The following is a 23,735-nucleotide window of genomic DNA, read 5'->3' on the forward strand; positions in this document are numbered from 1 at the left end:
TCACAGCAGACAAGTCTCTTTGCCATGTTCCTACCTGGAACACAATGATGAAGGCAATTCAGTCGCTGCAAATGTGTTACACAGGAGAGAATTCTTCTTCTTCATTCATGGGATTTGCATGTCCTTTGCTTGGCCAGGACATGCAAATCCTCAGTTGCCCTTGAGAAAGTGGTGCAGTTGTTTTGAAGTGGTCTAAGTGCATATACAGTTCTATTCTGATTGGAATTTTAGGATTTAGATCCAATGATGTTAAAGGAACGGCGAAAAATGCCAAGTTATGGTAGTATTCCAATGCATCTCCTCTTTATCTTCTGGATGGTGATGATTGTGGGTTAAGTAGCTGTTGAGAGCCGAGGGGAGGTGCTGGAATGCACCTTGTACATGGTACACTCAGCTACTGTGTGCATCAGTGGAGGAAATAAATATTGAAGTCGGTGGCTGGGTGCCAGTCATGCAGGCTTCTTAATCCTAGATGGTGTTGAGCATCTTGTCCCCATCCAGGCAATTGAAGAATATTCCATCAAATGCTTGGCTTGTGTCTTGTTGATGGATCTTTTATTCAGTTCACTCATGGGAAATGGTCGCTGGCAGGACCAGCATTTATTGCTTATACCTAGTAGCCTTTGAGAACATGGTGACTCCCTTCTTGAACTGCTGCTGCCCTTGTGCTGTTGGTACAACTCACATTGTTCGAAAGGGAGTTCAAGAATTTTTACCCAGCAACACTGAGGGGGTGGTGATATATTTCTAAGTCAGGGTGATCAGTGACTTGGAGGGGGACTTGCAGATGGTGATGTTCCTGTGCATTTGCTGCCCTTGTCCTTCGAGATGATAGTGGTCATTAATTTGGAAAAACCATCAAAAGTACCTTGGTGAATTTCTGCAGTGATTCTTGTCAATAAAATACATTGCTACTGAGCGTTGGAAGTGGAGAAAGTGAATGCTGATGGATGTGGTGTTAATCAAGCAGGCTGCTTTGTCCTGAGGAGTGTAAAGCTGTACTCATTGGTGTTGAACAGTTGTTGTAGTAAACAAAAATGGCTTTTCATTACAGTTAACTAGAGAAATAGGAATGAACTGTCGACACATAACTGCTGGTTAAAATTCTAAAATAAAAGCAGAAACATTGAATGCTCGAAATCTGAAACAAAACCAGGAGAAAGTGGGCAGGTCTGGCAGCATCTGTGGGGAGAAAGCAGAGTCAATGTTGCGAGCCCAGTGACCTTTCTTCAGAACTGATGGCTCAGAAAAAGTGGTATTGATGCTGAAGACTGGGGCACGGAAAGTGAGTGGATCGGGAGATGTGGAGCCCAGAGAGAGATGGTTAGGATGATAAAATATGATAATATACCAGGCAGAAAGAATAGCTGATATCCCTTTGGATATTATCATAGATCTCTGTCTTCTTAACAGTTGTGTGTTCTCTCTTATTGGGCTCCATCTACACCCGTCCACTCACTCCTTTACCCCAACAGTCAAATCTCTATTATCAGCACATATACCTGTTTTTCTAAGCTATTGTTAGTTCCAAAGGAAGGCTGGATTTGAAATGTTAACTCTGCTTTCTCTTCACATATGCAATCAGACCTAATGAGTTTCCCTCGTAATTTTCTGTTTTAGTTAAAACTTTAACCCATGTATAAATCTCCCCCCATTACACTGACATACAGAGACACAAAAAAAAAGTATGGGTGTTCTGGACAGAGGGAAAGACTGGCAAGGCAGAACAGTTGTCTCTGACCATGGATTTGCTCAGCTGATCCTTTTTGCTGATGAGATCTTTCTTCAGATGTTTTTTCACTTGTTTGCAGGAGACAGAGTGACTGGTTCATACTTATGAAGGTTAGTGATTTATTAATTGAATGCTACAGATCATCCAGCTTTAACATGTATTTCATTAATTCGAATTTGCCATAACACTGTTGATGAACTGGGGGCACTGTTTCCACAGCGTGAACTTTTAAAGCATGTATTGGTTATAACGCGATAATCGTGCAGCTGTATGCAATTTTCTGATAACATGGGATTGCACGAGAACAGAACTACCGCGTTATAGCAGAACTGATCGTACAGTTTACAGCAGCTGATGAAGCAGGGTAGTCCACTGACTCTTCATCAGAACTGTTAGTAGCTATGAAAAAGTAATGTTTATAACAGGGCTGGGTGTAAGTCGGGTAAACATCATGGAAAGATGGAATCGGATTCTAAAATTGATCTTGAGTGTTGGAGGCTGTAGGGTCCCCCAGTGGAAATTGAGGTGCTGTTCTTTGAGCTTGAGCTGCGGCTCAATTGCAGCAGGCCTGAGTCAGGAATGTTGGCATAGGAACACATTGGTGTGTTGATGTAGCAGGCAACTGGAAGCTCCTGGACAGAGTTTTGATGTTGTGCAAAGTGGGTAGCCAGCCTGCAGTTCATGTCCTCAATATAGAGGGAACCATGTTGTGAGCAATGAATGCAGTAGAATGGACTAAATGAAGTATGGGTAAATCATTGCTTCGCCTGAAAGCTATATTTTCGGCCTTTGATGAGGAGGAGGGAGAAGGTAAACAGGCAGGTATGACACCATGTGCAATTGCATAGGCATGTGTTGTGGGAGTCTGAAGACGTGTTGGGAATGGAGAAGCAATGTGAGTGGATAGGGAGATGTGGAGCCCAGAGAGAGATGGTTAGGATGATAAAATATGATAATATACCAGGCAGAAAGAATAGCTATGTTGTTGTGGTTCTGTTCGCCGAGCTGGAAGTTTTTGTTGCAAACGTTTCGTCCCCTGGCTAGGCGACATCATCAGTGCTTGGGAGCCTCCTGTGAAGCGCTGCTTTGATGTTTCCTCTGGTGTTTATAGTGGTCTGTCCCTGCCGCTTCCGGTTGTCAGTTTCAGCTGTCCGCTGTAGTGGTTGGTATATTGGGTCCAGGTCGATGTGTTTGTTGATGGAGTTTGTGGATAAATGCCATGCCTCTCGGAATTCCCTGGCTGTTCTCTGTCTGGCTTGCCCTATGATAGTAGTGTTGTCCCAGTCGAATTCATGTTGCTTGTTGTCTGCGTGTGTGGCTACTAAGGATAGCTGGTCGTGTCGTTTCGTGGCTAGTTGATGTTCATGTATGCAGATTGTTAGCTGCCTTCCTGTTTGTCCTATCTCGTGTTTTGTGCAGTCCTTGCATGGTATTTTGTACACTACATTCGTTTTGCTCATGTTGGGTATCGGGTCCTTCGTTCTGGTGAGTTGTCTGAGCGTGGCTGTTGGTTTGTGTGCCGTTATGAGTCCTAGGGGTCGCAGTAGTCTGGCTGTCAGTTCCGAGATGCTCCTGACGTATGGTAGTGTGGCTAGTCCTTTTGGTTGTGGTATGTCCTCGTTCTGTGGTCTTTCTCTTAGGCATCTGTCGATGAAATTGCGCGGGTATCCGTTTTGGCGAAGACCTTGTATAGGGGTTCCTCTTCTTCTTTTTGCAGTTCTGGTGTACTGCAGTGTGTTGTGGGAAACCCTAGCCAGAGAAACAATAGCCAACCTACTGGACATACAGAACAGAAAACAGGACGCTAAACCTATCAACAAAGATGGCATACTTAAACTACTGGACTTGTGCCTCACAACACACTTCACATTCAACAACCAGATATGCGAACAAATCAACGGAACACCCATGGGATCACCAATCTCGGGACTCATAGCAGAGGCAGTTATGCAAAGGTTAGAACAAACAGTCCTACCACAAATTCAACCCAAACAAATGATGACACGTTTGTAATCATTAAAAACACGGAAATAGAAAAAACACACCGGATCATCAACGCCACACTCACAGGAATCCGATTCACGAGAGAAGAAGAAAAGGATAGCCAACTCCCATTCCTAGACGTGATGGTACAGAGAACACCAAACGGAGAATTCACTACAAGGGTATACAGGAAAGCCACACACACAGACCAAGTCCTAAACTATGAAAGTAACTACCCCAACACACACAAATGAAGCTGCATCAGGACACTATTCAGAAGGGCCACAACACACTGCAGTACACCAGAACTGCAAAAAGAAGAAGAGGAACCCCTATACAAGGTATTCGCTAAAAACGGATACCCGCGCAATTTCATCGACAGATGCCTAAGAGAAAGACCACAGAACGAGGACATACCACAACCAAAAGGACTAGCCACACTACCATACATCAGGAGCATCTCGGAACTGACAGCCAGACTACTGCGACCCCTAGGACTCATAACGGCACACAAACCAACAGCCACGCTCCGACAACTCACCAGAACGAAGGACCCGATACCCAACATGAGCAAAACGAATGTAGTGTACAAAATACCATGCAAGGACTGCACAAAACACGAGATAGGACAAACAGGAAGGCAGCTAACAATCCGCATACATGAACATCAACTAGCCACGAAACGACACGACCAGCTATCCTTAGTAGCCACACACGCAGACAACAAGCAACATGAATTCGACTGGGACAACACTACTATCATAGGGCAAGCCAGACAGAGAACAGCCAGGGAATTCCGAGAGGCATGGCATTCATCCACAAACTCCATCAACAAACACATCGACCTGGACCCAATATACCAACCACTACAGCGGACAGCTGAAACTGACAACCGGAAGCGGCAGGGACAGACCACTATAAACACCGGAGGAAACATCAAAGAAGCACTTTGCAGGAGGCTCCCAAGCACTGATGATGTCGCCTAGCCAGGGAACGAAACGTTTGCAACAAAAACATCCAGCTCGGCGAACAGAACCACAACAACGAGCACCCGAGCTACAAATCTTCGCACAAACTTTGTACCAGTGTGTTCTGGACAGATTAGTGACCCTTCAGAATTTAAAATAGCTTGGCAAGCGTGTATAATACTGAGGATATGGGGATGAGGGGGAGAAAGGGAGAGTCAGTGGATAGGCAGAGATGGAACCCAGAGGGAAAGAATGACAAGCAGACAAAAGAGATGGATGATGGTATGCCATGCAGAAAGAAAAGTTGATGTTGGGGGCCATAGGATGAAATTAGATTAGCTGTGCTGAAAGCAGCCCATGTTAAGACAGGGTCTGGGTGTTGGGAATGTGTAAAAGAAGACAAGGTGATGTTCAGGTTCTTGAATTATTGAACTCAATATATTGAGTCCTGAAAACTGCAAGGTTCCCAAGTGTAAAATAAGACATTGTTCTTTCAGCTTGCACAAAGCCTCACTAAGCACAGCAACAGGCCAGTGACAGAAGTGTTAGCCAGGGAAGTTCCATCTAAAGGGAACAAACTGGCTTTGTACTCTAATCATTTCCATTTTGAGTGGCCACCACTATTCTGCTGTAGATTTATCCAGAAACTATTGTTCCCAGTCTCACTTCGGCTCGATCCTGCCTTATTTTCATAAAGTCTGCCTTCTTTCAAAATCAATGTCCTTTTTTTGGCAGACAATCTTTTTCCTTTTTAATCACAAATTCAAAATGGTGTTGTGGCCACCATCATTAAAATGCTTACCCAGTGCCACCTTGAACACCAGTCCGACTTGAATTTCCGGAATTATGTGCAGCAATGTATCCTCTCTTGGGCCTTCTACCTAATTAAATGAAAAGCTCTCCTGTATATATTTCAAGAAATCTGCTCCCTCTCAACCCTTTGCACTATGGCTATCCAAATTAATATTGGGTAATTGAAACTCCCTCATATACTTAAGCTGTTACTGATTTTAGTCAGTCATAGAGATGTACAGCATGAAAACGTAACCTTTGGTCCAACTCGTCCGTGCCCACCAGATATCCTAAATTAATCTAGTTCCATTTGCGAGCATTTGGCCCATATCCCCTTCAACCCTTCCTATTCATATACCCATCCAGATAGCTTTTAAGTGTTGTAATTGTACCAGCCTCCACCACTAACACCACTGGCAGCTCATTCTGTACATGCATCATCCTCTGCATGAAAAGGTTGTCCCTTCGGTCCCATTTAAATCTTTTCCCCTCTCACCGTAAACCTGTGCTCTCCAGTTTTCGACTCTGCTACCCTGGGGAAAAGACCTTAGGTCTTCACCCTGTCCATACCTCCATGATTTTATAAACTTCGAACGCTCCAGGGAAAATAGCCCCAGTCTATTCAGCCTCTCCTTGTAGCTTAAACCCTCCAACATTGGCAACATCTTCGTAAATCTTTTCTGAACCCTTTCAAGTTTCCTTACATCCTTCCGAAAGCAGAGAGACAAGAATTGCATACACTATTCCAAAAGTGGTCTAACCAGTGTCCTGTACAGCCGGGGCATGACCTCTCAGCTCCTATACTCAGTGCACTGATGAATAAAAAGCAAGCATACCATACACCTTCTTTACTATCCTGTTTTCCTGTGACTCCACTTTCAAGGAACTATGAATCTCCATACAAGCACCTCGATTGCTTGCTGAATATCTGGGAGTATCCAGTACACCCAACCATGTGACTGCATATTGCTAAGCTGAATCCTTAAAGCCCCATTCGAAGACCCTTCCAAGATATTGTCCCACCTTACTATAGTAACTGACTCTTTCATTAATAATGCAACACATACTCCTCTGTTCTGCCTGAAGATCCTATACCTCAGAATGTTGAGCTGCCAGTCCTGCCCCTTCCTCAACTACGTGATAGCAGCAGCAATGCAATCCCATATCTCAATCCACATGCTCAATTCATCTGGCTTTAATGCTAGAAGTATTATAGGTGAGGCCACCCAGCCTACCCATACTTCATTGAAACTATCCCAGTCATCCAGGATTTTAAAATCCTCCCTGTTGCACCAGCTCTTGAGTCATGTAATCATCTGCACTAATTTCCTATTTCTGTTTTGCTAGCATGTGGCACTGGGAGCAATCCAGAAATTACAACCTTTGATGTCCTGCTTTTTAGTCTACTGCCTATCTCCCTGAGCTCTTGGTGCAAGATCGAATTCCTCATTGTAGCATTATCACCAGTACCGATGTGTACCATGCCCTGCAGTTGCTCAGTGACATCCCTGAACCTGGCACCAGGAAGGCAATACACCACCCTGGAGTCATGTCTGTGGCCACAGAAATGCCTATCTGTTCCTCTAACCAATAAATCCCAGAGCTAATTATTATTTCCCATATGAATGTTTCTGCTTTGCTTTTCTTCAGTTAGGTTTGCTGCAGTGCATGGGCTGTCATTCAGTAAGATTGTGGCTGATCAAATGTGGCCTTAACTTACATTTTGTTGCCTGATGCCCAAAATTCCTGACTCTTGTCATGGAATCCCGCAGTGGCAGAATTCTTATGGTGCAGAAGCTTATTTGGTCCATCAAGTCTGCACTGGAAAACATTGATCCAAAATATGTCTGATTCAGCCTTGAACCATTCAACCTCCATTGCTAGCGATGGAAAGAATTCCACAGACTCCTGAGCCTCCAGTGAGACTTGCCAGTACTGTGCAACCCCTCTCTCTTGCCCTGGGGACAGAACCTTACTGAGAGCTCTCTTTGTCAAATGAACAGTAAGCAAATGAAATGTTATTTTTAGACACTTGAATATTTCCTTTCTGCAAGGACATTAATCCCAGATGTTGACTGTAGAATTGAAAAAACAGTGCACATTTATGTCTTTGGCTGAGCGTATTGTACTTGTAGCCCATTGATGGGACTAAAACAGCAAGTGAGTAATATCTCCTCCTTGATTACAGGTTTTGAAAGCTTTTCTTTTTCTTTTGTGGTGCCTTTGTTGAGTCATTGCTAAAATTTGCACTCTGTGAATCATTGAAGCAACTGACAGTCAGGATTCAAACAGCATGGTGTGTATTAGCATGCAGGTTTAGGAGTGAGCCGTGTTTGGAGGAGAAGAGTCGCTTACTGCATGGGAATCTTCTTTCTTTGCAGGTGTTGCACATTTAGTTTTCTGTATGGTAGCCTTTGGTTAGCTACCACTGAATAGGAAATTAGGGTCCATTGTGTTCGGGAGATTCCCTCCGTATGTAACACTTCTGGAGGGAAGGGGAGCTCAGGCACGTGCACACATTGAAGAGAAAAAGGGGCACACGGTGAGTGAAGGGGAATTTTCACCTGAGTGAAATAGAGGCTGAGTGGGTATTTTTGGGAATTTAGTGCACTGTGGAAATTTGGTGCGGAAAGGGAAAGAGGTGCTTTCTGCAACAAGTCAAGTGTACTGAGTGGGGAGTTTGGTGAAGCTTGGGAAGGAGGTGCTTTTTCTCTTATCAAATTCATTCATTGGTTAAAAAAGAAAGCTATTTTTAGGGTTGTATTTAAATTGCTGTAAATTAGAAAACATACCATTTTGAAAAAAGTGGCTGTACTTGTATTTTATTAAGAGACACCAGGGATAAGGAAAAGTCAGGGCCAGTATAATTACAAATAAAAAATGACTTTACTAATCCAAAGTGGAATAATGTTAATTTGATTTATGTTGAGATGTGGCAGCTGCATTCCGTTGAGTGGAACGTGGCTTATAATATGTGGGAAGTGATGGACCCCACCTTTGTCCTGGAAGACCATGTGTAGGAAGTGCTGCAAGCTGCAGGGTTTCAGAGCTCAAGCAACTACTGGGGCCATGTTGGCACAACTGTTAATCTGGGAGTTACATGGATGGCATGGTCAGAGTGCACCTAAAGGAAACGGATGGCTGGCATAGGATCCAGGAGGAACAGGCAGGTAATGCATGAGTTACCTGGGTTCCTCGACCAAAATTAGTTTTCCATTTCGAAGTTGATAAGGGCACTGATTCCTGATGGAGTGCAGTCAGAGCTATATTTGTGACATCACAAATGGCTCAGTTATACACAAGGGGAGGAGAAAGGAGCAAGTAATGCTGATAGGGAATAAATTAACGAGGGAAATAGATAGGCATTTCTGTGGCTCTAAGTATGACTCCAGGATGGTGTTTTGCGTTCCTGGCATCTGCATAAAGCATGGAATAGCTGTTGGATGTTCTGCGGAAGTTCAACAGCCAGAGAGCATGGTCCATGTTACTGCCAGTCACTAGCATCACTGCCTCACAGCACCAGGGACTCAGGTTCGATTGCAACCTTGGGTGACTCTGTGGGTTTCCTCCCACAGTCCAAAGATGTTCAGGTTGGGTGGGTTGGCCATGTGAAATTTCCTCGTAGTGTCCAGGGCTGTGCAGGCAAGATAGATTAGCCATGGTAAATTCGGCCTGCAGAGATGGGGAGGGGGGTCTAATCTGGGTAGGATCCTTTTTGGAGGGTCGTTACTGACTCAATGGGCCGAATGACTTCTTTCTGTACTGTGTGGATTCCATGATTCTCCAATAAGATGGCACTTATACAAGTTTGACAGTTGCTCCTGAAAAGAACTGAGACTGACGTACAAGGTTAGACCAGAACACCATCGTTTCAGCATTACTTGGACTTATAACAGCACACAAACCAACAGCCACCCTCAGACAACAACTCACCAGAACGAAGGACCCGATACCCAGCATGAGCAAAACTAATGTAGTGTACAAAATCCCATGCAAGGACTGCACAAAACACTATATAGGACAAACAGGAAGACAGCTAACGATCCGCATCCATGAACATCAACTAGCCACGAAACGCCACGACCAGCTATCCTTAGTAGCCACACACGCAGACGACAAGCAACATGAATTCGACTGGGACAACACTACCATTATAGGGCAAGCCAAACAAAGAACAGCCAGGGAATTCCTAGAAGCATGGCACTCATCCACAAACTCCATCAACAAACACATCGACCTGGACCCAATATACCGGCCACTACAGCGGACAGCTGAAACTGACAACCGGAAGCGGCAGGGACAGGCCACTATAAATGCCGGAGGAAACACCACAGAAGCGCTTCACAGAAGGCTCCCAAGCACTGAGGATGTCACCTAGACAGGGGACGAAACGTTTGCAACAAAAATTTCCAGCTCCGCAAACAGAACCACAACAACGAGCACCCGAGCTACAAATCTTTACCCAAACTTTGAATATTTTGTTCCTGCATTCCAGGGGCAAGTATTTAAACTCTCAACGTTCTGCTTTAGTACCATGAGTGCTGTGTGGTAGTGTGGGGTACTGGATTGTTGTGGTTCCCACAAAGGAGTTGTGGAGATCCACAGTCAAGACAAACACATGAAAGAGGGTTACCAGAACCACAAAAGGGCCAGGAAAGCTTAGGCCTAAGAGAGCAACTTGCATATCAGTATTTTAGCTGCTGTTACATTAAAGATGGTCCTGGATTCACATGACCTCAAAGCAAGACTGGGTAATCATTGCTGCTGCCATCTGCTGTGCTTAACAATCAGTTCTGTTGGATAAAAATTGTTTTCTCTTAAACCTGTACTGAAGTCTTTATATAGAAAACCATAGTACCGCAGATGAATATTAGCCAATTAGTTAAACACCAAATGGAAACAAAATGCTGGATATGTTTAGCAGGTCAGACAGCAACTTTGAGGAAGAGTTGATCCTTCCCTTGATAATTGTTTGAGAGATCATCTTGAATCTGTTGTAAGGCCATTGACCTGAACAGTTATCTGAACTATAAAATTTGGTTTTCTGGAGTTGTGTGCATTTTGTATTGCAATTTCTGAAAGATTTACAAGGTAGTTATTGTGTTGAAGCAGTAGGTATGAAGTACCTTTTAATCTTGATGATCTTTTTCACATGCATCATTGAGTTATAGAGTCATAGAGATATCCGACATAGAAACAGACCCTTCAGTCCAACTCATCCATGCCAATCAGATCTCCTCCCATTTTCCAGCATTTGGCCTATATCCTTCTAAATCCTTCCTATTCATATACCAAAAACAGATGGCAAACCACAAAAGGAACAATTAGGAAAAGTGACTAATCCCCTCAGGTCAGTGAGGGATACACAATAAATGTTGACATTGTTATCAACGTCCACATCCCAAGCATGAATACATATTTGAAATAACTCACGAAATACAGTGTGTTAAATAAGATGCAGTGTTTATCTGTTAAACAAAGGCCTACATGTACACACTCCCGAAGATGCACTAAGGTATATACATATTCATGCATGATATCAGAACGGAGACGCTGAACAGGGTGGGGCTGTTTACTGCAGAAAAGACTGAGGTGACCTCCGTTATCAGCCTTAAAAGTTCCAAAAAGGATTTCAGAGAGTGTTTGACAAACCAGATGTTTCTTCAGATGTTGGGAAGTGTGTAGACCGTAAATTTAAACTCAAGTTTTATATTTAGAAACAAATGGACATATTAGTGTTAGACAGCACGCAAGGTTGTCTGAGACCGACAGGGACTTCAGTCAAGTCTTTGACAAAGTCCCTCAAGGCAGACTGGTACAAAAGGTGAAGTCACATGGTAACAGGGGTGAGCTGGCAAAATGGATACAGAACTGGCTTAGTCATAGGACACAAAGGGTAGTGGTGGAAGGATGCTTTTTGGAATTAGATTAGATTAGATTACTTAGTGTGGAAACAGGCCCTTGGCCCAACAAGTCCACACCGACCCTCCAAAGAGCAACCCACCCAGACCCATTTCTCTACATTTAACCCTTCACCTAACACTACGGGCAATTTAGCATGGCCAATTCACCTAACCTGCACATTTTTGGACTGTGGGAGGAAACCGGAGCACCCGGAGGAAACCCACGCAGACACGGGGAGAATGTGCAAATCCCACACGGACAGTTGCCTGAGGCAGGAATTGAACCCAGGTCTCTGGCGCTTTGAGGCAGAAGTGCTAACCACTGTGCCACTGCAGAGGTTTGTGACTCATGGTGTTCCATAGGGGTCAGTACTGGAACCTCTGCTGTTTGGGATCTACATAAATCATTTGGAGGAAAATGTGATTGGTCTAATTAATAAATTTACAGAATGGTGGAGTTGCAGAAAGTGAGGAGGATTGTCAGAGGACATAGCAGGATAGAGATCAGTTAGAAGCATGGGCACAAAAATTTGCAGACTGATTTTAATCTGGACAAATGTGAGATGATGCATTTTGGAAAGGGAAATACAGGTGTTAGTGATACAGTGAATGGCAGAACCCTTCAGAGTATTGATATGTGGATGACTCTGGGTGTGCAAGTCCACAGGTCACTGGAGGTGGCAATGTAGGTAGACAACATAGTAAAAAAGGCTTATGTCATGTTTGCTGTCATTGGAAGAGGCATTGAGTATAGAACATAGAACAATACAGCGCAGAATAGGCCATTCGGCCCTCTGTTGCGCCGACCTGTGAACTATTCTCAGCTCGTCCCCTGACACTATCCCAAAATCATCCAAGTGCTTATCTCAGGATTGTTTAAATCTCCCAAATGTGGCTGAGTTGACTACATTAGCAGGTAGGGCATTCCACGCCCATACCACTCTCTCAGTAAAGAACTTGTCTCTGGCATCTGTTTTAAATCTATCACCCCTTGTACAAGCTGCTGTCATCATCCAAGGAAAAGGACTTTCACTGTCTACCCTATCTTACCAAATGACAAAGAAAATTTACAGCCCAGGAGCAGGCCCTTCGGCCCTCCAAGCCTGAACTGATCGAAATGTACAGTCTAAACCTGTCAGTCAATTCCTAAGTATTTGTATCCCTCTGCTCCCCACCAACACATGCATCTGTCCAGACGAATCTTAAATGAATCTACCGTGCCTGCCTCGATCACCTCTGCTGGCAACGCTTTCCAAACGCCCGCCACCCTCTGTGTGAAATACTTGCCGTGTGGATCCCCCTTAAACTTTCCACCTCTCACTTTGAAAGCATGACATCTTGTTATTGAATCCTTCACCCTGCGAAAAAGCTTGTCTCTATCCACCCTGTCTATACCCTTCATGATTTTGTAAACCTCAATCAGGTCCCCACTCAATCTCCTTTTTTCTAATGAAAATAAACCTAACCTACTCAACCTCTCTTCATAGCTAGCACCTTCCATACCAGGCATCATCCTCGTAAACCTTCTCTGCACCTTCTCCAAAGCGTCCACATCCTTTTGGTAATGTGGCGCCCAGAACTGTACACAGTATTCTAAATGCGGCCGAACCAATGTCTTGTACAATTTTAACATGACTTGCCACCTCTTATACTTAATACCCTGTCCAATGAAGGCAAACATACTGTATGTCTTCTTGACCACTCTATCCACCTGTGCAGTAACCTTCAGGGTACAATGGACCTGCACTCCCAGATCTCTCTGCCCATCAACTTTACCCAAGGCTCTTCCATTTATTGTATAAATAGCTCTAGAATTAGACTTGCCTAAATGCATCACCTCACAGTTGCCTGGATCGAACTCCATCTGCCACTTTTCTGCCCAACTCTCCAGTCAATCTATATCCTCCTGTATTCTCTGACAGTCCCTTATGCTTTCTGCTACTCCACCAATCTTCATGTCATCTGCAAACTTGCTGATCATACCAACAGTGCCCTCTTCCAGATCATTTATGTATATCACAAACAACAGTGGCCCCAACACTGACCCCTGTGGAACACCACTGGGCACCTTTCTCCATTTCAAGAAACTCCCTTTGACTACTACTCTCTGTATCCTGTTGCTCAACCAGTTCTCTATCCACCTAGCTGGAACACCCTGCACACCATGTGACTTCACTTTCTCCATTAGTTTACCATGGGGATCCTTACCAAATGCCTTACTAAAGTCCATGTATATGACATCAACAGCCCTTCCTTCATCTAACAACTTGGTCACTTCCTCGAAGAACTCTATCAAGTTGGTAAGGTACGATCTCCCCCACACCAAACCATGTTGCCCATCACCGATAAGCTCATTCCTTTCCAAATATAAATAGATCCTATCTCTCAGTACCCTCTCCAGGAACTTCTCCACCACCGACATCAGGCTCTCTGGTCTGTAGTTACCCGGAATATCCCTACTACCCTTCTTGTACAGAGGGACAACATGACCAACTTTCCAGTCCTCTGACACCTCACCTGTATTTAAGGATGCCACAAAGATATCTGTCAGGGCCCCAGCTATTTCGTCTCTCGCCTCCCTCAGCAAACTTGGATAGATACCATCCGGTCTAGGGAATTTGTCCACCTTAATAACCTCTCGCCTACCCAATACATCATCCCAACTTATGCCAACACGGTTCAGACTAATCAAACTTCTATCTCTAATCTCAACATTCATAATGTTCCTCTCCTCAGTGAACACTAATGCAAAGTAATCATTCAGAATCTCACCCATTCTCTCAGGTTTGGCACACAGCCTTCCTTCATTATCTTTTAGTGGACCAATCCTTTCTCTAGTTACCCGCTTGCTTCTTATATAAGAATAAAATGCTTTGGGATTCTCCTTAATTCTGCTTGCTATCGCTAAATCATGACCCCTTTTCGCCTGCTTGATTCTTTGTTTAAGACTTGTCCTAGTCTTCCGATATTCTTCCAGGGCCCATTCTGTTCTTAGCTGCCAAACCTTATGTACGCTTCCCTTTTCCTCTTGGCTAGTCATACAATTTCTCCTGTCATTCACAGTTCACGAGTCTTGCCCTTCCTATCCTTTGCCTTCAACGGGACATGCCTATCCTGCACTATCTTTAACCTATCTTTGAAAGCCTCCCACATCTCAAATGTGGACTTCCCTTCAAATAGCTGTGTCCAATCCACACTTCCCAGCTCCTGCCTAATTTGATATAATTGGCCTTGGCCCAGTTTAGCACTCCACGCAACTCCTACCACTTGTCCTGGCTCGTTCCCTAGTACCAGGTCCATGCCCCCTTCCCTCGTCGGACTATTGACATACTGCTCTAGAAAACTCTCCTGGACGCTTCGTACAAATTCTACTCCATCCAGACCTCTGACGCTAAGTGTATCCCAGTCAATGTTGGGAAAATTAAAATCTCCCATCACCACCACTACCCTATTGCCTCTATATCTATTCATAATCTGTTTACCTATTTGTTCTTCTACCTCACGCTCACTGTTGGGAGACCTGTAACTGCACCCTTCTTATTTCTCAGCTCCACCGGTAATGCCTCACTACCCAAGACCTCCATAGTGTCCTCCTTTAGCACAGTCGTGGTATCATTCCTGCAACTCCACCCCCTCTTTTACTTCCCTCCCTGTCCTGTCTGAAGTGTCTATATCCTGGAACATTTAGTTGCCAATCATCGTGCCCTTCCTTCAACCAAGTCTTTGTGATGGCAATAATGTCATACTCCCAGGTACCGATCCAAGCCCTAAGTTCATCTGCCTTACACACTATACTCCTTGCATTAAAGTAGATGCATTTCAGGCCATCAGTTCTTTTGCGCTCACCTGCTCGCTGCCTATTCTTCTCTTTATTAATGCTGTCTTCATAATTCTTACAGTCTCCTGTCTCCACCTTGCTGCCTACTTGTTTTCTCTTCTGGTTCCCAGTCCCCTGCCACATTAGTTTAAAACCTCCCCAACAGCAGTAGCAAAAACTCCAACAGGGACATTGGTTCCAGTCTGGTTCAGATACAGACCGACCCTTTTGTAATAGTCCCACCTTCCTCAGAATCGGTCCCAATATCCAAAAAATCTGAACCCTTCCCTCCTACGCCATCTCTCAAACCACGTGTTCATCCTGCCCATTGTTTCATTTCTACACTGGCTGGCACGTGGCACTGGTAGTAATCCCGTGACCACTACCTTTGAGGTCCTCACCTTTAACTTCTCCCCCAGCTACCTGAATTCTTCTTTCAGGACCTCATTTCATTTTCTTCTTATATCGTTAGTGCCTATATACACCAAGGAGAAAGTGAGGTCTGCAGACGCTGGAGATGTTCAGAAACTTTATTGCTGGAACAGCACAGCAGGTCAGGCAGCATCTAGGGAGGCAGAGAGCTTCTTCAAGGAAGGCATCCTTGTAAGAGGATTCGAAGTAGGTTGAAATCTTCGAGGAGAAAGTGAGGTCTGCAGACGCTGGAGATGTTCAGAAACTTTATTGCTGGAACAGCACAGCAGGTCAGGCAGCATCTAGGGAGGCAGAGAGCTTCTTCAAGGAAGGCATCCTTGTAAGAGGATTCGCAGTAGGTTGAAATCTAACCCTATATACACCAAGACAACTGGCTGTTCACCCTCCCCTTTTAGAATGCTCTGCAGCCGATCAGTGACATCCCTGAACTGAGCATCTGGGAGGCAACTTACTATCCGGGAGTCCCGTTTTCGGCCACAGAATCGCCTATCTCCACCCCTCACAATAGAATCCCCTGTGACAATGGCCCTACGCGTCTTTTTCTCGCCCTCCTGAACAGCAGTGCCGCCACGGTGCCATGATCGTGACAACTGCTGCCCTCCCCTGGTGAGCCATCTCTCCCAACAGTATCCAAAACGGTATATCTGTTTTGGAGGGAGATGACCGTAGAGGACACCTGCACTGCATTTCTACACTTTCTTAGCCTTTTGGTCACCCATTCACTGTCTCCCTCAGCAATTCTAACCTGCAGTGTGACCAGTTCACTAAACGTGCTATCCACAACCACCTCAACATCGCGGATGCTCCACAGTGAGTCCATCCGCAGCTCCAGAGCAGTCATGTCAAACAACTGCTGCAGCTGGACACACTTCTTGCAAGTGTAAGAGTCAAGAACGTCCGACATGTTCCTAAGCTCCCACATCAAGCAAGAGTCACATGCCATGGGTCTGAGGTCCCCTGCCATATCAGCTTAGCTTTATATGAACTCACTAAAACCAAACAATGCACTAAACTAAATGAAAAAAAAGATAAGAAATGAAAGCCTTACCTTACAGGGTCTTTTTCTTCTGGTTAGAGGAGGGGGGGGGTGGGGGACAGGAGGGAGATACTACACGTGCAGTATCTCGGGGCCACTGCCCAAATATAAATTAAGCCCTTACCTTCCTGGCAGTCCTTGCTTCACTCCTCCTTCTCTCCTCGCCGCTCTAGCAAAATGGAGGCCCGACTCCTGAGATAAGTCCCTTTTTATGCGGGAAAACTTACCCTTCCCCCAGCCCTAGCTTCATTCCTCCTTCTGTCCTCGTCACTCTGACAAAATGGATCGTGCAAGTCTCTATCAAATCCCAAAGTAGCTGCCTTCTTGCTAATAAGAACAGACCAAAGCCTCTCAGCCTTTCCTCATAAAACCTTCCCTCCAGACCAGGCAACGTCCTGGTAAATCTCCTCTGCACCTTTTCCAATGCTTCCACATCCTTCCTGAAATATGGGGACCAGAACTGTACACAATATTCCAAGTGTGGCCGCACCAGCGTTTTGTATAGTTGCAGCATGATATTGCGGCTCTGGAACACAATCCCTTTACGAATGAAACCTAACACAGCATATGCCTCCTTAACAGCACTATCAACCTGGGTGGCAACTTTCAGGCATCTATGTACATGGACCCCAAGATCCCTCTGCACATCCACACTACCAAGAATCTTTCCATTGACCCAGTACTCTGCCTTCCTGTTATTCTTCCCAAAGTGCATCACCTCACATTTAGCTGCATTGAACTCCATTTGACACCTTTCGGCCCAATTCTGCAGTTTATCCAAGTCTCCCTGCAACCTGTAATATTCTTCCACACTGTCCACTACTCCATCGACTTTAGTGTCGTCTGCAAATTTACTAATCCATCCACCTATGCCTGCGTCTAAGTCATTTATAAAAATGACAAACAGCAGTGGTCCCAAAACAGATCCTTGTGGCACACCACTAGTGACCATACTTTAGGCTGAACATGTTCTATCGACCACCACTTGCAACCTTCTTACAGAAAGCCAGTTTCTAATCCAAACTGCTAAATCACCATCAATTCTATGCCTCTGCATTTTCTCCAGTAGCCTACCATGTGGAACCTTATCAAAGGCTTTGCTGAAGTCCATGTATACCACATCAACTGCCCTACCCTCATCCACATGCTTGGTCACCTTCACAAAAAACTTAATGAGGTTTGTGAGACACGACCTGCCCTTGACGAAATCATGTTGACAATCTGAAATCAAATTGTTGCTTGCTAGATGATTATAAATCTTATCTCTTATAATCTTTCCAAAACCTTTCCTACAACAGACGTAAGGCTCACTGGACTATAATTACCTGGGTCATCTCTACTGCCCTTCTTGAACAAGGGCACAACATTTGCAATCCTCTAGTCCTCTGGTACTAAGCCTGTAGACAATGACAACTCAAATATCAAAGCCAAAGGCTCTGCTATGTCGTCCCTAGCTTCCCAGCGAATCCTCTGATAAATCCCATCCGCCCAGGGGACTTGTCTACTCCTAGAATTGATAACACCTGTGCGTAACTAATCTCGATCCGTTCTCGTCTAATATCTCGTACCTCATTCTTCTCTACAATATTCTCCTTTTCCTGAGTGAAAACCGATGAGAAATGTTCGTTTAGCACTTCTCCAATCTCTACAGGGTCCACACTCAACTTCCCACTTCTGTCTTTGACTGGCCCTATTCCTACCCTAATCATCCTTTTATTCCTCACATACCGATAGATAGGTGTACGGATAGGCAAATTATGCTTCAGCTTTATATAACTTTAGTTAGGCCACACTTGGAATATTGCGTACAGTTGTCATCACCGCACTACCAGAAGAATATGGATGCTTTGGAAAGGCTACAGAAAAGGTTTATGAGGATATTGCCTGGTGTGGGGGATTTTAGCTATGAACAAAGGTTGGGTAAACTGGGATTGTTTTCACTGGAATGCAAGAGGATGAGGGCGATCTAATAAATGTTTCTAAGATTGTGAATAGCACGGATAGAGTGGAAAGTATAAGACTTTTTCCAAGGGTGAAGGGGTCATTTGTGAGGCAACACCGGTTGAGGGTGCGAGGGGGGAATTTGAGAGAGATATGCGAGGCACGTTTTACATACAAAAGGTGGAGAGTGCCTGGAATGTGTTGCCAGAGAAGGTGGTGGAATCAGACACAATAGTAGCATTCAGGAAGCACCTGGATGAATACACAAATAGGAAGGGAATAGAGGGTTATGAATCCTGTAAGTGAAGATAGTTTTAGTATGGAAGGGCAAAATGTGTTGGTGCAGGCTTGGAGGGCTGAAGGGCCTTTTCCTGTGTAGTATTGTTCTTTGTTCGTTGTATGTGGCACAGCACATTTAAGGGATAGCTGATTAAGCATGAGCGAGAAAAGAAGAAAACATCTGCTAAGAGAGTTTGATGAAAGATATGGGGATGTTAATGAAGAATGTTAATGTTAGCATGGGTCAGCTGGTCTGAATGTCCTGATTGTGTGCTGTAAATGAAATGTTAACTTTAGCAACGGTCTCTCACTATTGACATTTGGAGGCGGCCGAAAGGGGAATCACCACTTACAACAAAGCCGATTGGACCAGTCATACAGCTTGCTATAAGAATAGGTCTGAAAGTGGAGAATCTTTTGCTGAGTGGATGCCTTCCTGGCTCCTTAAAGTCTGTCCATCATTTACAAGGTGCAAGTCAGGAATGTGATGAAATGTTTCCCCACTTGCCTGAATGGATACAGCTCCAACAACACTCAAAGCTTGCCATTCCCCCCCCCCCCCCCCAGGATAAATTTACCTGCATGAATAGTGCACCATTCATTTCCTCAAAACTCTCACAGTGACAGATGTCTGTTGATACAATGCAGTAACTTAAGACTTCTCCCCTGACCTCTGTCCTCAATCCCATCAAATTTCGTGCTGTTCGATTCATGGAAATGTCCTTGCCTCGAAATTCCTCTTCAAACTTGATGCCAGATTCAAAACTGGCTGCACCTCTGTCATTCTAAGCCAAAGTTTGAAACGTCTGATTGAACAGCACTGTGGAGATGCCTTCGACACACTGACAATAGTCATTCACGGTGACAGCACACCAGCACCTCAGGAATTGAGGTTAGAAGATGAATACTAGTGATTACCATATCCCAGGAATGATATAAAAAATATTGAAGTGGGATATTTAGACATGCAATAATACTGATGTGCCATATTCACACTTCTGTCAGACTTGTTTTAAATTTTGTTTCTGTACACTCAAAGATGGAAAATTGAAAATTTGGGAAGTATGACCTTGTTACGAAATCTAAGTGCTCATGTTGCAATTGGAAACTGGTAATATTTCAAGATGACAAATTGGTGCCATGGTACAACTGCCCAAGTTTCGGGGCATCTGACTTGAAGTCTCGACAATGGCAATCTCAGTGTCAACATGATTTGCACAATGTAAAGGTCTGGGCTGAATGTAAATTGTTTCTGCAGTTACAGAGTTTGGTACAAAGGTGATTCTCAAACTTTCCTTATCAATTTACACCACATTTGTGGAAATGGAAAATTCTGTATCTCGTAAGCGTCAAACTCCCGATTTATCATGGGCTCCATACCTGCATGCTTTGGAGTTTGATATGTAAATTTTCAAATACTGTTGCTGTTAAGAATGGATATTGGTGTTGTTATTTATGAGTCGCAAACAGTCTTGTTGAAGGATTTCCTCATTCAAACAGGACCAGTAGGCTGTAAAAAACACAGCCGGTCAGGCAGCATCCGAGGACTCTCCTGTTCCTCAAATGCTGCCTGACCGGCTGTGCTTTTCCAGCACCACACTTTTGTGACTCTCACAGGCTGAAAAATGTAGCCTTAGCACAGGCCTGGAATAGGTTGTATCAATCATCTATCCTGCATCATTATCCACTGGATACAGGATTTATTGCAGCTGGAAGCAGGATCTACCAATCTTAGTTTTTTTTCTCCTGGCTTTAATGAATAATTCAGTGTCTTTACCACCCCCCCCCCCCCCCCCCCCCCCAATTAATTTGCAAATAATTTTTTTAATCTAGCCATTAATAATTGAATGTTTAAGAATCTCCATTCACTGTCTTATCGTGCTATCCCAAATGCCCACTTCCAGTTTTAATCTGAGTTATGGACCTTGCAGTCCTGCACAGATGTTGAGGCTATATAAGGGAATCTTTCTTATTAAGGGAGTTAAAATCGTCATGATGGTAAGCTGCCTTCTTGAACCACTACAGTCTATGTGGCTCAGGGATGCCCTCAGTGCTGTTTTTTTCAGGGATGCCCTCAGTGCTGTTTGGGAGGGAGATCCAGGATTCTGCCCCAGCAACAGTAAAGAGCAGTGATGTATTTCCAAGTCAGGATGGTAAGTGGCTTGGAGGGGAACTTGTAGGTGAATGTGTTCCCATGGATGTGCTGCTCTTGTCCTTCGAGATGGTAATGGTCATGGGTTTGGAAGGTGCTGTTGGGAGGAGTCTTGGTACATTTCTGCAGTGCATCTTGTAGGTGGTACATGCTGCTGCTCCTGTGTTTTGGTGATGGGGGAGTGAATATTGAAAATAGCGGATGAAAGGCCAATTAAATGGGCTACCTTGATGCTTTGCATGTTTGATGTCCAACTTCCTGAGTGTTGTTGAGCTGCATTCAGCTCGGCCAGTGAGGCATATTCTGTCAAACTGCTGACTTGTGTCTTGTAAATGGCAGACAGGTTTTGGGAAGTCAGGCGGTGAGTTAAATTTGCAGGATTCCTGGCCTCTGACTCCCCTGATGTGGCTGGTCCAGTTCATTTTCTGGTCAATGATAACACAGGATGTTGATAGTGGGGAATTCAGTGATGGTAATGTCATTAATTATCATGGGGTGGTGTTTATATTATCTCTTGTTGGATATATAATTTCCTGTCACCTATGTGCTTGGAATATTGTTGTTGCTCAGACCAAATTTGGATATTGTCCATGTATTGCTGAAGTATCTGTGAATAATGGAATTGTGCATGGTGCTGAACATTGTTAAACATCAGTGAACATTGCCACTTCTGACCTTATGACAGGGAAGCTAATTGTTGATGCAGCTGAAGATAGTTGGGCTTTGATTCTCTGAACCTGGTCTGGAGTGCATTTTAAAATCTTGGTCTCTGCTCTGTTATGAACTTGTAATTTGATGCATTTTGTTGCTTGTATTTGAGAGTTGCAAATGCTGCAGAGCTGGAGCTTCCTTTTTAGTGGCTTTATACTGGTATCTTTTTGCTGGAAAGTTTGGATAGAATGGAATGGCTTGTTTCCATGCTGTGCATCCCTATGACTCTATGAACTGCAATGTGACAAACAAAATTTCAAACTGAGCCACAAGGAGCTATTATGTCAGGTAACTAAAAGCCTGACCACCGAGGTAGATTGTAAGGACATTCTGATAGAAGGTAAGTGAAATAGAGAAGCAACTGAAGGCATGATAACCAATGGTGATGCAATTAAAATTGAGTTTGATTGTGGGACTTTATTTTACAAAGTTAGCATCAGGGAAGCCATAGAAGTTTGGAAACAAGGGTGAGAACCTTAGTGAGTATGCTGTGACTGGGAGCCAATAATCTCTGCATTCTTTTCACTGTACTCAGGTGCATGTGACAATAAAACCTAATCTCATCTCAAATAATACAATGGGGAATGTTGGAAAAACCCACCTGTAATGTCCTATAGGGAAGGAAACTGCCATCCTTACCTGGTCTGGCCTACATGTGACTCCATACCCACAGCAATATGGTTGACTCTTAACTGCCCACTGGGCAATTAGGGATGGGAAATAAATGCTGGCTCAGCCAGCGATGCCCTCTTCCTGTGAATGAACAAAGAACAAAGGTACAGTCATGATGAAAGGTGGAGTGGGTCAAATAGTCTACCTTTGTTATTTTGATATTTCAGATAGAGAAAAAGGTTTGTTAGGTTTCAGGACACTTTTGCTATGCTCCCTGATCCATCTTTAAATCTTACTTTGTGAGCATACAACTATTGCCATTGAATTGGCTCCCTTATTTTCGGAGTCTTGTGGTGGATGTTCTGAAATAGCAAAATGCAGATGAACATCAATGCTTGTGAGGTCCATTTCTGGGGCGGCACGGTGGCTCAGTGGTTAGCACTGCTGCCTCACAGCGCCAGGGACCCGGGTCCGATTGCAGCCTGGGGTGATGGTCTGTGTGGAGTTTGCACATTCTCCCCGTGTCTGCGTGGGTTTTCTATCACAATCCAAAGATGTGCAAGTTAGGTGAATTGGCCATGCTAAATTGCCCATAATGTTCAGGGATGTGTTAGATGTAGAGGAATGGGTCTGGGCGGGTTACTCTTTGGAGGGTCAGTGTGGACTTGTTGGGCCAAAGCACCTGTTTCCACACTGTAGGGTTTCTATGATTTCAACTCAACAGTTGAGATGGACAAGTGTTTAATAGAATAGAAAATGCTTGTAGCAGAGCGATCAACAAAACATTTGTATTGAACTCAGTTGAGAGACGATTATAATTGCTGAGAATCTGGAGTCATACGTAACTAGACCAGATCAGGACGACAGATTTCCTTTCCAAAAGAGCATTAGGCAAAACAAATTAGATTTTACAGCAGCCTATAAATCACCTTTACTGAAACTAGCTTCCAGTTTGAGTTTCATTAATTGCATTAAATTCCACTATGATGGAATTTGAGCCTGTGTTCCCAAAGCATCCAGCTGGGCTTCTGGATTTCTGTGATTTATGACACACTTTTGCTTCCTATCATAGTTGAAGGCACGTTTGACTTTCGTGTCTCAAAACTTTCACAATAAAGGATGTGTCGATTTAAGCATTGGTAAATCTTTCTTTATTTCATGCACTGATTTTTGGGATGTTTTATTTTTTTGGTACAAAATAGGATGTAAAGACTCAAAGCCATTACAGTCATGGCTACAGTGAATCCCTGGCACGGAAAGGCCATATCGATGACTACAGCACCTGGGACATTGTCAAAGCCACACAGTAAGTACTAAATGATTTCATAATATTTTTGCGCTCCATGCTGTATTTTGTCAGACTTGGTGATTAAAATT

General features: G+C 44.1%; 1 protein-coding gene across 3 annotated transcripts in view; it reads left to right on the forward strand.

Annotated features, from left to right (window-relative positions):
• zdhhc17 (zDHHC palmitoyltransferase 17) overlaps positions 1-23,735 on the forward strand; it is a 150,605-nt gene that overhangs the window by 12,950 nt on the left and 113,920 nt on the right. For all 3 annotated transcript variants that reach the window (XM_043708813.2, XM_087996951.1, XM_087996952.1), the window contains exon 2: positions 23,561-23,664. In XM_043708813.2, coding sequence (XP_043564748.2) covers positions 23,561-23,664 — 104 coding nt within the window. The remainder of the gene's footprint in view (positions 1-23,560; positions 23,665-23,735) is intronic.

The sequence above is a fragment of the Chiloscyllium plagiosum genome, unplaced genomic scaffold (genome assembly GCF_037043375.1).
Source record: "Chiloscyllium plagiosum isolate Xiang-an unplaced genomic scaffold, Cpla_swu_hap1 HiC_scaffold_19, whole genome shotgun sequence".
In the NCBI taxonomy this organism is placed as follows: Eukaryota; Metazoa; Chordata; class Chondrichthyes; order Orectolobiformes; family Hemiscylliidae; genus Chiloscyllium; species Chiloscyllium plagiosum.